General features: G+C 45.4%; 1 protein-coding gene across 2 annotated transcripts in view; it reads right to left on the reverse strand.

The window, feature by feature from the left end:
• Window positions 1-15,133, reverse strand: part of GRIA1 (glutamate ionotropic receptor AMPA type subunit 1) — a 273,984-nt gene that overhangs the window by 94,908 nt on the left and 163,943 nt on the right. For both annotated transcript variants that reach the window (XM_037044847.1, XM_037044846.1), the window contains exons 6-8: window positions 12,904-13,065; window positions 10,739-10,906; window positions 3,384-3,488 (exon numbers count right to left, since the gene is read on the reverse strand). In XM_037044847.1, the coding sequence (XP_036900742.1) occupies window positions 3,384-3,488; window positions 10,739-10,906; window positions 12,904-13,065 (435 nt within the window). The remainder of the gene's footprint in view (window positions 1-3,383; window positions 3,489-10,738; window positions 10,907-12,903; window positions 13,066-15,133) is intronic.

A 15,133-nucleotide genomic window follows, 5' to 3' on the forward strand; every position in this document is an offset into this window, starting at 1 on the left:
ATCTCCTATTTTCCATCTACCTCTAAAGATTCTTTGAATGTAGGAAATGAATCTGGATGATAGATCATATTTTTTTAAGTGAGTGAAGTCTAAAAAGGTGATAATCACAGAACAGTTAAATCCAGTCGATCTACCTCACACAATCATTAAATCATATTTACACATTTGTATCTGTAGGCTGCCATTGAAGCTGCAGCCTCTGACTCCAAAAATAAGTCTGTTATAATCCGTTTTTTAAAAGTAAGTTGCCTATTGAGGCAAAGCCAGCTAGATGACCACCAAGATTTTCTTGTTCACCTTTCATGGCATAGAAGTATTGGTGAAAGTGGCTACCTAACCAGCAATTTTGTTTCCCAGCCTGCCCTGCATCGAGGTTGGCCGAGTGATTGGATTCTGGCCTATCTAGTGCAGCAGAAATAATGCACATCTCTCCTAGCCTGACTTCTCCAAGGCTCCAGCACAGCCCCACCTCTTTCTTCCCCAACTATCGGTTGAATGCTGACAGTCAGAAAGACCCAACCCTTCTTGGTTACAACCTCTCATCTCTGCTGGTGTGATGCAGAAGGAGCCACAGACAGTGCAGAAACAAACGAGCATGGCTGTGTTCCAAAACAGCTTTATTTATGGACATCGATGTTTTAATTTCACATAGTTTTCACATCATGAAATAATCATCTTTTGATTTATTTCAACCATTTAAAGATGTGAAACCATTAGTTCACAGACTGTAGAACTAGGAAGTGGGCTGAATTTGGCCTGCAGGCTAAAGTTTGCCAACCCTGATCTAGATCAATGAACAAGAAAGAATATATCAGAAGGAGTAAGTATTATGAGAAAGTAAAATGGAATAGTGCGACTGTGCTGGGTAGGTGAGGGCTACTTTAGGTAGCTGGGTCAGAGCTGGTCTCTCTAAAGTGACTTGCCCTGAGCTGAGATCTGAAGGACAAGGAAAAACAGTGTGTGGACATACAATGATAGGGAATGCCAGGTGAGGAAACAGAAAGATGCCAGGGTAGCTGTGGAGCAATGAGCTAGAAAAAAGGACGATGAGCTGATATCACAGGGAAGCAGCATCTAGTATCCTGAAGGCCGCAGTTAGGAGTTCTATTACCTTTTACCTGCAATAGGAGGCTAATGGAAAGTTTGAAGTGGAGGAGCAATATAACCTGGTGTATATTTGAAAATTACTATCCCAGCTTTTATGATGGGAAAAAACAGAATCCCCTTGTAGAGGGGCAAGAATGTAGACAGCAGGACTAATGGCTGGTAAGAAGGCTTTGAATGAGTGCAGGCAGGTGTGGAGGTGGCCTGGGATCTGGGTGCAGCAGTGGTAATGGAGAAAAGTGGTTGGATTGAAGCTATATCTTAGAACTATAACAGGATGTGATACGTCTACAGTTGGGTAGCCATGATTTAAAGAAAAGTGTCCAAAGTCATATGGAATGGAGGGTTGTAGATTCTTTGGGACTTTAAGACACCCCAGACACCAGCAGAACTTGGTGCCACTTGTCTTCTTTCCTTTCCAGTTATGCAAAGGATCAGAAGTAGGAATAACAAACTTGGGGCAGGACAGAAAGACTCAAGTTGATATGAGAAGTAGATGGCTCCAGTCAGGTGCAAAAATGGCTACAGGACCATGGTGATGGGCAAGGAAGGTGAAATCACAGTGCTGGTCCCTTGATGAAAGACCTTGGAAAATTTTGCCTGTACGTCTTTCTTGGCAGCTGTTTATCAGAATTTGTGATCTCACCTGAATTTACAAGGTATTATGTGTGGATAGAGATCCCTGCACATTAGTTCCCCAAGGTGAAATGGAATCTCTGAATCGGATTTCCTGAGGATTAGCTTGAGTAGAGCCAGTGCCAATTCTGGCATTTGAAGCTCCTAAACATAGGATGGATGCATGCTCAGAGCACGCATGTTTCAGTGGGATGTCAGATTGGACCCAGATACCTAGAGGGAATGTTGGCACACTGGTGGGCAGGATACAGCCTGAAGATCAGCAGAGCGTTCCCATGGCTCTGAATCAGGAAGCAGCAGCACCTCTTTATTACCTCCAGTCAGGTAAGGACATGAAATGTTCACTGAAGCCAGCACAACTAGGTCACCGTTGAATCTGAGAAATTACTTTGCTAGGAGGCTGATTGAGGAAAAGGTCTGAAGACACAGATGTGGATAAATTGATTTTCTGAAATTCAGATGCCTGTAAACAAAGGATTCTTAAGCCTACATTCTAAGAAAGGATTTAGTTGTGGGAAAATGAGTTGAAAAACAGCCTTGGGGTGAAAAAAATAAAGCACAACCACTTGCTTGTAGATTTTAAGGTTACTCTGTTATTTCTATTTACTGATTTATCTATTCTACAGGCTTACAAGGCCTGACTCACTCAAACTCAAGGCTGAAAAAAAAGTCCCTGTGGCTTAAGGAATGGAGTTGAAACAGACAGACAGACAAACAAACAAACAAACAAACAACATGGGCTGAATGTCCCCTATACTCCAGGTGCTAGTTTTGAGAATCCCTCACTACAGGCAATGGGGTTAGAAGTCATTCTTTCATTTAATTCCAATAGTAACTCTGTGAGGTAAGGGGTATTATCCCCCTTTTGGAGATGATGTAACTGAGCTCCAGGGAGCCTAAACAATTTGTTTAAGGTCTCATGCCTAGTAAAGAGTAAAGCAGAGATTTAAACCCTGGCCTAGGCACAGGAGACATGTATGAAGATGAGAAAGAACCTGGTGTATTCAAGGAAGTGAAAGTTGATTAGAATGACGAGAGTGGAGAGGGGAAGGAAGTGAGTGTCAAGGGTCAAGGTCAGAGACATTGGCAGAGCCTAGACTACATAAGATCTGATAAAATTCTGAATGCTTTTGTCAAGAATTTGGATGTTATTCTAAACATTTTAATATCCATATGTATTATGTGATACCTATAGACACATATATTTTTCATTCCTACTTCTGTGTGGATAATGGAGTAAACATGACCAAGTGAGGAGTCAGACAGGATGGTTAACCTCATTGATAATCATCATTGTCAAGTTCCTACTTCGGAATCCCTGAGGAACAGCAAGCAGTAGCATTTTACACACATCTATTACTTTATATTTACAAAGTACTTGACCACCCCTTGGATCTTCACTAGTGCCCAAGACAAAGGTCGAGATTTTTATCTCCATTTTGCAGGAGATGGAGTCTATTCTCAGAGAAGGGAACTGACTTGCCCAGAGTTCCAGCTTGTTTGTGGCAGAGGTGAGCCTAGAACTCTCATGTTTTGAGTCTCTTCAGAAAGAGAATGATTGGCTCACAAGGCCCTCTACTCTACCCTGAGCCTCTGCTCAGCCCTCTCTCCTCCCTGTGGGATGGAGGCAAAGGGACTCTTACCTTTCGGATGCCGTCATGCTTCATTTCAATCACGTGGAGGGTGTAGTTGGTCCGGCGTCCTTTCTCATTAAATTGTACGTTTCCCGTCAGGCCTTCAAACCGCACCTGGAAAACAAAGCCCAGTGGTGAACAATGAACTCACAAGTCACACTTCATCTTTGTTGGCTTTTTCTGCTGAAGCTATGCTCCAGAACCCCAGAGTGGTACAGATGCTGAGGTCTTAGAGTAGCGTCAATACCAAACAACTCTCTCTTGTCCACAGTCATTATTAGGGCAGAGTTCTCTGAAAACCTTTGTTTGTAACCCATTGCTTTGAACTAACAATGAGACATCTCTGCACCATCCCAAATCACTGCCCCCCACCACCACCCTGGCCCCCACTGTGAGCACCACCCTGCTTCAGACACATACTTTCAGGGGAAGAAACCAAAGGAAGCCTGCTAAGGAAAGGGGCTGCCCTGCTACTCCTGGAAAGTCAGGAGGAGACCTAGACCAGAAGTCAGACTTATGGTGCCCTGGGCTATGCTTGGATGTGGCTTCTTAGTTCCTTTGTGAGGCCAGGGAGTAAAACACTTGGGAATCTAAAGACCTGGAACTGAAAGACCTGAAGTTTACCCCAGTTTTTCTTTGAACAGCTGAGTGACCTTGGGCAATTCACCTCTCTAAGTCTCCATTTTCTAAAATTCCTGCCCATGCACCTTAAATGATACAGCAAATGAAAATGATATGAAAAGTTAAAAGCACCTGAGAAAACCCTTTATGTTAAGAAGAGAGCAGGCTGGGTTTTAAGCAGGTCTCAGTTGGTTAAAACAAAATTTGTATTGGAACCCCAAAGTGTGCTGCACAGCATTTCTTCTCTGCAAATGAGTCAGAGTCAGCTTTCATGGCCTTGTATCTTCAAGCTCAGGTTGAAAGTCTGGTGGTCAACTTGGGGAAATCCAAGTCTTTTTGGACTGAACCTGCTGCTCTGGAGGTAACCAGTAAATGTCAATCAAGTCTACCCTCAAACTGAAGATGAGTTCTAGCTGCATATCATTGGCTCAGGTACAAGAGACCAATTCTCTAGTGGTGACTGACCACATTCTCTAATGGTATATTCTCAGATCAATCTGGCCGAAGGCCAGCAAGATGAGTCTCCAGCTGTAACCAGTATGAACTTTGCCCTATAACTGAACACTGTTTATTTCCCTTCTCTTCAAGGAGCTTAAAAGGAAGACTTGCAGGGTTTTATCTTTTTTTAAACACTATTTATTTATTTTTAGATAGAGGGGAAGAAAAGGAGAAAGAGAGGAAGAGAAATATCAGTGTGTGGTTGCCTCTTGTGCACTCCCAAATGGGACCTGGCCCATAACACAGGCATGTGTCCTGACTGGGAATTGAACCAGTGACCCTTTGGTTCACAGGCTGGTGCTCAATCCCCTGAGCCACACCAGCCAGGTGTGGCTTCAGAAGATATAAGAGTAGATGGTGTATGTGTGAGACACACACACACACAGAGGGAGAGAGAGAGAGATGCATGCACACACTGAGAGACTTTCTGGTTTGGATTCTCAGTGGGAAGGCCATGACAGGCCCAGAGGACTGAACAAATGGATTTATGACTTGTAAGTATCAGAGGCAGACCTAAAATCAGAGCTTCTGAAATATTCTATCTTCACTCAAGTTACCAAATGGCCTCTCAAACAAGTCTGCTGTGCTAGGCTCTGAGTGGGTGACACAGAAATGTACCAGGCAGTGTGTTGTACGTGCCTACTGCTGCCACCTGCTCTTCCAGCTGGACCTTTCCCAGGCCGTGCTCTGTTAATTCCTAATTATGTGTCCATGAGCACATCACTGAGCCTATCTTTTTTTTTGGTTTACTCCTCAAAGGATGGAAATGTTTAGCATATTGTCTGGGACATAAATGTTCAATTCATAGTGCACAGCATTTAGATGGTGGTGATAACTACTGCTGTGCTGTGCAGAGTGGGTAAGAGGTGGGGGTAACAAGAGGACCTAACATTGAGGTCTTGGGTCCAGTAAGGTGTCTCACAGCAGGGGACTTGATCAGCAAAAATGAAGGTCACTTTTACATGGCTTTCTCAGTTTCCAGAAAGAAAAATATGGTCATGTTTACTCCACTATCCACACAGAAGTAGGAATGAAAAATATATGTGTCTATAGGTATCACATAATACATATGGATATTAAAATGTTTAGAATAACATCCAAATTCTTGACAAAAGCATTCAGAATTTTATCAGATCCTATGTAGTCTAGGCTCTGCCAATGTCTCTGACCTTGACCCTTGACACTCACTTCCTTCCCCTCTCCATGCTCGTCATTTTAATAAAAACCATTGTCAGCGAAAGTTCTAGTGGCTTGAGGACTCCTTACATCATCACAGTGTTTTTATAAGTTCTCATTTGATGTTCACAGAAACCCAGTGAGTAGGAAGGGCAGCGGTTACTTTGCCCATTTTGTGGATAGGATTATTGAGATTCAGGGCCCTTGGGTTCAGGATTCACAGTGAGTCATGAGAGGCTGGGGGCAGCTTAATGCTCTTACTGGCTAGTTAGGGGAGCCAAGCCAAGACTTGCACATTTTTTGAGATAAATCAAAGCATGGGAGAAGAGACATTGCAGAATGATCCTCCCATGATGGCAGAGCAAGGAATGGTGAAGACAATGGCCCAGCCCCAAGCCATTTTTGTGTATGGTTAGGACTCATAGTCGGAGGAAGAGGCTTCTGAGAGACATCCTCTTTAGGGGTATCTGGAAACTGCTGTCCTGTCCATCAAGGCTGAGCCTCTGGGCTCTCATGCCCCTCCCACTTGCCCCCCTGGAGTGACTGGGGTCAGACTGATGGAGACCTAAAGTTTCCCCTTGGAATCTACCTCCTGGAGCTCCATCACCATCCTGGCACCTGCCAACTCCTGTGAAAGATGGAGAATTAACACTGGCTTTCCCGCAAATGGTATTGGGTGCAGCCACCTGTGGGATGCCAAAGTATAACTTCTTTCCTGCTGGCTCCTAGGAAAGAGCTGGCTGTTGTTTCTACTACTTGAGGTATCAACACTGGGTACTCCTCCACCCCATCCCCAGGGAGGCAGTGAAGCTGCTCAGGACAGGGCTTCTCTAGCCTTTTTGTGGCTGCCTTCAAGTGAATCTGTTCTCTTGACCTCTCCTAAATGTGCACTGCATGTGGGGTGGACCATACAGTGGACCATGTTCTGGTTTTGCTAGCCAGGGCAAGTCTCAGGAGCCTTCTGAGCTTTCACTCTCCCACCTGAACAAGGAGAGAAATAATCTTGGCTCTAACTATCTCATGCAGGTGCTCTGAGGATTCAAGAAGCTCATTATCTACCTTCTCTTTCTTTGAGCCTGTGAGAAGCCCGGGAGGGCAGCAGTACTAAGAGGATTATGTCCATTTAGTAGATGAGGAAATCAATGCCAGAGAAGTTGAACATTTAGTCCAAGCTCTCACAGATTGTGCTTGATGGAGCTGTGGTTAGAATCTGACTCTTCTCTTCCTAGCTCCCTAATAGGCTGAGCGTGATGCCCACAGATCTGGCTTGCACCCTCGCTCTGGTCTCCTTCGGGGACTTGTTTATAATGCCCCTTCCTGCCAGACCCTCCAAAGCCTGATTCACTCTTTGTTTGAATACACCCTCCCTTTAATCTCAGTTTGCTTGGGATAGTTCCAGTCTACATCTCTCATTTCAGAAAAATTGGTAATAGCTCTCCCTGCCACTCTTAGGTGTCCCAGTTTGGATGATAAATTATATGGTCACCCTTTTAAAAGCCTCAGTCCTCTTCCTATAGGAAGCCTTGTCAGTGTCCACATTCCTCAGTCATGGCATTTTGCTGTGACTGTCTACAGCACTTAGAGCCCAGCTGCTATTTAGCTTATCAGCCACACCCTTATAGACATTATTTTTCAGGAGCTTGCCTTCCCTTCAAAACTGGGTCTGAGTCTGAAAGGCAGGGACTGTCTTCACCACTCTGGTCCTCCCCACCCCAGACCTCATGTAGCAAAGTGCTCATGTACCTTTACACTGGTATTGTTGATCCTTGGCTGACAGATTGTGAACACAAAGACTAAGAGGGAAGAACACTATTTGGGGCCTGTGTTTTTCACTTCAGGTCCTGGGGGGTGCTTCCAGGAGTGTCTATGGTCCCCCCCCACCTCTTGGTCATGCAAATATGCATGTCTATACATGTGTGCATTTTTCTGGGAAAAAGAATCTGAAGCTCTTTTGTTATTTCCTCAAAGCATCTATGACCCTCAGGAGCTGAGCCTGATTTGGGGAGCTGAGTCTCCTTTGCCAGCCAGAGCTGACAAATGGTCACCCTAATGCCTCCCCGTCCTTGGAGCACTGAGGGCTTTCAGGATGTGAGCTTATTAATATTCTGAGTGGCTCCCCGGATATCAGGCAGGGGGCAGACAGGCGGCTGATCATCTCCACTCTGCTGCAGGGTGAGGGGCAGGGGTGTATGGATATTACCCAGGTCCACGTGCTGTTTGTTGCAGGGAAGGGCCACAGCTCTTGTGTCTCCCCTGGGCTGGGCCTTCCAGGCTTCAGAGCAGAGCAGTTATGTGTTCAAGTCAACGAGGGTTGGAGTTCTAGTGTTGCCACTAACTAGCTGTATCATTTTTGGAAGACATTTTTTATTATTTTTGACGCTCAGGTTCTCCATTTATATAGCACAATTAATAAAACTAGCTCCCTCAGAGTCAGGGAAATCAGACATATAAAGTTCACAGCTTGGGCATAGTAAGCCCTTAACACATCATAACTGGCATTACCATGGTTTTTGGAACGTGACTTCTTACTATTGTAGCCCTCCAGGTAGCTGTTGCTGGGCTTCCAGGCCCAAGTCACAGATATTTCAGCTCTAGCACAAGCTGAACCACAGGTCCCCTCCCACTGACCAAAACGCCAGTGAGTGGTCAGGGCAGCAGAGACCTGGGCCCCCAACCCTGGCTGCTCAGGACTGAATGTCACTGGGTCTTACCCAGCCCATTGTAGGCACACAATTTCTCCCTTGTGGTGTGTCTATTTTGAGAGATGAATCTAGAAGGCCAGATGAATAGACAGTGGCCATGACTATAAGTGGAAGGTTCCAGAAGTCAAGGTGTACAAGTAAAGGCCCCTTGGGGCACAGGACAGGCCTGGAGCAGCAGGAGAACCCTGGACAGGGGTCTGGTTCAACCTTTGCTGTGAAGCTGCTGTGTGAATCACTGCCCACTCTGGGTTGGCTGCTGCAGCTACAACGGGAAGGAAATGGGCATCATTAATCTCTAAGACCTCTGTCAGGAATGTATTCCTGTGATACTAGGTACTTAACACAGACTTGGGCAAGGAATCAGTTTGAACATCTGCTCTTAGGGTCAGAAGTTTGGGTTTTGTTTTTCTTTTCTTTTCTGGCCTGTAATTCCCACCCATCCCCCACCCCCAGGAGAGAATCAAGGGTGTTTCTCGAGGGAAGGTTGTGCCTTCTCTTATCCCCAGTGCTTGGCCCAGGCCAGGGCATGCTCTTGGCGCTCAGCTGATTGGCTGCTGGAGAGGCACAGCTGTCTGAGTCCAAGACAATATACTTTTGGCCAAGTGGCCATTATACTTTTGACTAAGGTAACTGCCCTCTCACAAACCCCACTGGAGGTAGAAGCAGAAGAATGAGTGTACATTACAACCAGAAACATGTGGATTAGACCATAGGGGCAAAATAGATTCTCAGAGGCAGTGGAGACACAGAAGTTGTCTCTGCCACCTCCTCATTGTCATGACTAAAGAAAGGGAAGTCTATAGGAGATTTGAGTAATAACAAGGTCAACCAGGGAGGCCCAGAGCCAGGGACCCAGCTGAACTTGGAACCCTGCTCTCTTATTTCCTGGTTCAGAGCCCTTTCTGCACCCAGATTGCATCCTAGGCTTCATCACTGTCATGGTGGCATCAGAATATCCTTCCAGGGATCTCATTGAGATGGGAGAGGCAAGGGAGTTTCAGAGGGTTGGGAAGCTGAGGGCAAGTTCCTGGGGCCTTGTGAAATCAGTCTCACATGGCAGATTGAATCTGTCTTGACTGTGGCATCTGGAGAGGCATTTAAAATAAGCCAGAAGGCAGATGCTACACCTCTGGCAATCGTTTGGAAACTACCTGGGCCCTGCTATTGCTTCAAAGTGATTAGGGGCCAGTCTGTAGAGAAGAGACAGGGAGAGGACAAAAGGGGTGGCTGGTGGATCCCTTAGCATGATCCTCCTGTAGTCACAAGACTGCTGCTTAGCTTCATGCCACGGGCCACAGGTGTAATACATATTCCCCTCCATTTCGTAAAGGCACTTCACCTGAGATCAGGAACAGCTGGTGATGTTCCTGTCTCATCTCCTCTCTTTCTCCAGGTTGTGAAAATTGTGAGAGCTGTGCACTTGTGGTTGGAAAACAAATGGGAATAGTTGTATGTCTTGCTCTACATTTCTCCCTCGTTCAGAAATGCTCCTCTCCTCTGCAGAGAGCACTGCCCTCTTTGTCCAGTCCCTTTTGGAAATACAGCCTCTCTATTAGGAGGCGTCATATTGTGCTCCTTGTCTGCACTTCGAGCATCACAGCCTGGGCTGGAGGTGCTTCCAGAGACTTCTAGAGACTAATAGAGGCTTCTAGGAGCTCTGAAAATGGTAAAGCTGAGAGCAAGTTCCCCAAATCTAAACCAGAAGTGTTAAATACATAGCCCACATGTATCATTTTCTCATCGTTCTTCTACAAAAGACATATTATTAATTGGGTATATTTATACTTTTCCCTGTTGAATCTGGATTCAGCCTCAGAATCCTTTGCATAGTCAATTGATTGGGATGGGCATGACCATTCTCTATCTCTGCTTTTTAACTGTTCTTAAGTGCAAACAAAATGAATGACTACAATGGGGAGGAGCAAGAAAACAATCACAAGTATGAAGAAATATTGTAGGGTTCCTTCATAAAATGTGCACAGAGAGCAAGGGTGATGAAGAAATCCTGAAAACCAGGGCAAGTGGGGACAATCTCCAAGAGACTGCTAAAATGGTCCAGCTTCATCCCTGTATATTTCAAGTCCCCTCCCAAATACAGAATCTCTGGCTTCCCTTTTTTAGCATATTCCCCAAGCAAAAAATAGTTTTTACACTACCAGCAATGAGTATTCCATACCATTGGGTTTTTGTTTGTTTTTGATTTCTACATGAGCTTCCATCTCTGCCAAGGGCCACAAACACCGTGCAGTGGTGTTCCAAATTTCGGGCATGCTCTGCCTTTTCTTTAAAATAGCTACATTCCACCTGAAATCGATGCTGAAATACTCTACAAGGCTCCCATGCCTGGGCAGCCATTGCTGGTCTCACCTGCTGCAGAGCCCTCTGGATGTCGATCCCCTGGCCCCAGGGCACAGCTGGGTTAGCCAGGCAATCCCCAGCATTCCCCCGGCGGGATATATCGATTCTCTGCCTTCGCAGGCTCTGGAAAGCCTCAGCCATCACCTTCACTCCATCATAGGTGAGCGCAGAGGTGTACTGGTGGGAGGAATGGAGACAGTTAGGCGACAGAGAGCGCTGACAGGGAGGCAGGAGGGAGCTGTATCTGGGAATGTGCTTCCCGGTGATGAGAATGCCCATGGTGGACCATGTACAGGACTGGGGGAGGGGCCAGTAGTGAACCAAAAACCAGAAAGTGCTGGCCCCTTAGGTGGGAGCTGCTGTGAACTGCTAGCCAGTATTGCCTTCTTGAATTGTGTATCGCTGGTTGTGACTTTGGCAGAGAAGCCAGAATTTTAGATTTTTGTGTGCAGTCTTGCAATCTTATAATGTTAGCTCACTGGATGAAAAAAGAATGCATAGATTAAATTCAACACATCTGTATCATCTGATAGAGTCCATGGAAAAATGGTTTTCTCTGGGTTACAGTCACCAACTTGAAACTGAGAGGAACTGTTTATTCCACCGTCCCTGGGACAAAGAAAAAAGTAATCCAGGAAGGGTAAGTGTGTAACTACTTCCACATGTGGCTCACCCACATGGCAGGTTTACAAACTTTCTGTCTGAAAACTTTCCCCTGTGCTTATTCTTAATACTCTCAATTTCCCCCGCTCTTGCCTAAGAAGGGGCTAAGATGTTGATGAAACAAAACTCAATAACAGTCCAGGATAATATTTGCTGGCTTTGGAACTCATGTCTGTCATCTTCATTAATTAGTCCCCAATGCTGAGCATGTTTTCTGGCCGTGTGAAGTTGACAGTAGAGAGTTCTAGACTGAATGTATAAGTATTTCTCCAGTTTTTAACTTTGACTGTCTCACATTTGATAAATATATATATTACATTTAGTTATTTTTATAATCTGCTCCAATGTTTTGAAAACTGGGTGGGGTATTTACATATTGATTTATTAACTGCCATGTGGTTTGCTCACGGCCTTAAAGCACATTTGTGACTTTGTTTGCTTAAGCTCATATCGAAATACATCTTCATTGTGAATTGCCAAGTCAGTCCGAGCACCAGTGGAATGCAACACACCTCAGTTAAATGTCCTGGCCATTGTAAAAAAGATACAGACTTGGTAACAAAAGAAAGTCTCAGAGGATTCCCTGTTTTATGCAGATAAGCCACTTCGGCTGCAGGATCCTACCCAGTGCACTGTTCCACACAGCCACAGCCAGCTCTTGCTTTTGACACAGGAGAGAAAACTACCTTCCACCCTTATTCTAGACCATCATCCAATAGCGAACAAAACAGATTTTGGCTGCAGGACTTGCTGCACTGCCGGGAAGTGAGTGCAGAGAGTCTGCATGACAATTGGGAGTTGCCTCTCTGAGGAGGCGAAGTGTTCCATATTGCTTAGTTAGATTTTCCTGATTTTTAGCTGGGCATGTGCCTGACCAGAATAAAGGCCAGTTCACTGCATGACTCAAGGAGGCTCAGTGTGCAGAGAAACAAAGGCAAACAGCACCCCCTAGAGCTGTGCGAAGTGGTAGCCCTGCCCGGAGCACAGACACCATTTTTCCAGCTTCTCTTGTAGCTGGTTGGGGCTGAGTTTCTAAGATGTGGCCGAGTAGCCTGTGAGTGGAAGACCTGTGTGTGACTTCTGAAAAGGATTCTTAAAGGAAACCATTGTGCTCCTTATTTTTATTTTCCCCTTCCTGCTGGGTAGAATATTGAGGTAATAGTTGGAGCTTCAGCAGCCATTTGGGGCTATAGGGTAGCTCCCATATGCTGAGGATAGCAGAATAAGAAAATAGAAGACACCTGAGTGTTTGATTGTGGAACCATTATCCAAGGCCTGGATATCTGACTTCTGAAGTTTGTTTATATGAGAGAAAAACAAAATGCCTATCTTGTTAAAACTATTGTTATTCTGGATTTCTGATCTTTGTACCCTCATCTTTGTTGGATATGTTATCCTTAGCTTGTTCCTCTTAGAAAGCCCGTCTTTCTCTGACAGCTAACACTGTGCAGAATCAGGGGCAGGCAATGGGACCAGTCTGGCCTTTTGCAGTCTGTTGCCCATCCCCTCACCTTAGGTCTCTTCCAGTCCACCCGTGTGTGGTCTCGAGCGTCGCTGTTCTTCCACTGCTGCATGATTTTGGCTGGGATGGTGTCTGTGTAGTTCACCAACTGGAAACCCGTCACATTTGCTCCGCTTTCCTTGAATTTGTTTAAGTCAATGTCCATGAAGCCCTGTGCAGTGAGGAGGAGGAAGAAGTCAGAACACATTGCGTGGATAAATCCATTTAACCATGTTACAGAATCATAGGATTTTCCATCCTGTTCCACAGGGTGGAACTGACTTAATAGAGACAGTTGTACCTTCCATCTTTCTGAACTTGGTTATTACTTAGTTCATGCATAAAGTTAGCACGGTGGTTACGAGTGCTTGCTCAGGAGCCAGCCATACCAGGGTTGAAGTGCTGCCTTGCTGCCCACAGCCATTCGTGATACTGTGTTGAGCTGTTACCTGATCGTTTCCTGTCTGAACAATGGAATTTAAGGGATTGGGGGGAAAGCAATTCAGTGACGCCTGTCCAGTGCATGGTGCAGACTGAATGACCAATAAGTAGTGGCTGGGATTATTACTGTGCCACAGATATGGAACAGAATGAGAAACCTAAGGAAGGAGTTGTCTCTTCTCACACCCCCATCCTTCTCCCCTCTGAGAGAAGAGGAATCTGAGGTCCATCGGGAACAAGCTCCTATGGGCTCCTCAAAGTTACCACAAGTCTGTGGGAGAGGCTGAATTCTGATCATCCCTCGCCTTGTGCTCTTTCCCATACCACAGACTAGATCTCTGCTCAGCCGGACCTGATCAGTTATAACATCTGCAGGATTCTTTATTAGGAATGAAACTTTCCTTCCCACTTGGTGAAATTCAGTTAAACTCAGGAAGCCTTCAACTTAAAAGGAGACCTTGTATTTGTATAATATATTCCATAATGTGCAGTATTTTCATATCTATGGCCTCATTTCACTTTATGATTTTACAAGGTAGACATTATATGTCTATTTGCCAAATACGGAAACTGAAATGGAGTGGGAGAATTGACTTGCACAGAGTCATTCAGTGATTTAGCAGCAGAGAGGGGACCAGCACTAAGGTCTTCTGAAACTGTCTGCTCTCTCACTCACTCATCATTCAACAAACATTTTGAGGCCTGTCAAATACTATTCTAATAATCAGTAAAACAAGTTTCTTTTCTTGTGAAGCTTACATTCTGGTGGGAAAGACAAAGGATAGACAAACAGGTAGATATGTGGCATAGTATAAACAGTACTATCTAGTAGCGAATACTGTGCAGCAGCAATAAGTCCTATGGCCAAAGGTGCAGCTGGGCAAGAGGATGGGCAGATGAGTGCAATGCCATGCTTTGCCAGATGTGATCAGGATGAGCCTCTCTGGAGAGGTGGTGTTGGCAGCAGGACACAAGTGAAGAGATACTTTGTGAATAAGCTATGGGGACATCTGGAGAAGGACATTCTGAGCAACGGCTCAGAGGTGGGAGGATGCTTGGCATGTTCCAGTAAGGAGGTGGGTATGGCTGTGGCACTGTGAGTGAGAGGGAGAGGGTGTGTGGAATGTGGTCAGAGTGGCAGCCTAGGCTGGCTCACATAGAGCTTTATGACAACTCAGGTTTCTTTCTAGGTATTTTTGGTGGCCCACTGCAGACATTTGAGCTCGGATCATAAAGTCAGTGCCCTTTGGGCTCCAAAGCATGGGAAAACTGCCAAATCCTAATGAGTGAATTGGGAGAAGGAGCAAGGGAAGCAGTTTGATAGATTGAGGGAAGGGGGAGCCCTGGACTGGCAGCCAGGAGCTCTGAGTGCCAGTCCCAGCTGTTCCCGTCCAAGGCTTCTAGTTTCTTTCTAACTTGATCCAGTTTCATTATTTAGAAGACCCAACCATATACAACTTCATGACCCTGTGCCTTTAAAGTTCTGTGACTCTTTCTTGTTTTACAAACAAAGCAAGCTCAGTCCCACTCAGAGCCCTCAATCTAGCAACTCCAGGAAGTGCCTTTCCCAAACAGTCCCTTTGCATCTTTGGGATCTCAGCTGCAGTGCGATCTCTTCAGAGAGGTCTCTCCTGGCCCCTCATGCAGGGATGAAACTCTTGCTGTGTGGTAGATGCTGCCAGCGCCCTGCTCACTTCCACTCTCCATCACACACTGGTATTCCACCTTATGGACTCACTGCACATAGCTGTTACTTTACCCAGGTGTAAGGTGAACTAGATGTTTCTTAGAGTTAGTAT

This window comes from Sturnira hondurensis, unplaced genomic scaffold (genome assembly GCF_014824575.4).
Source record: "Sturnira hondurensis isolate 20B ecotype Veracruz unplaced genomic scaffold, ASM1482457v3 Scaffold0004152, whole genome shotgun sequence".
Classification (NCBI taxonomy): Eukaryota; Metazoa; Chordata; class Mammalia; order Chiroptera; family Phyllostomidae; genus Sturnira; species Sturnira hondurensis.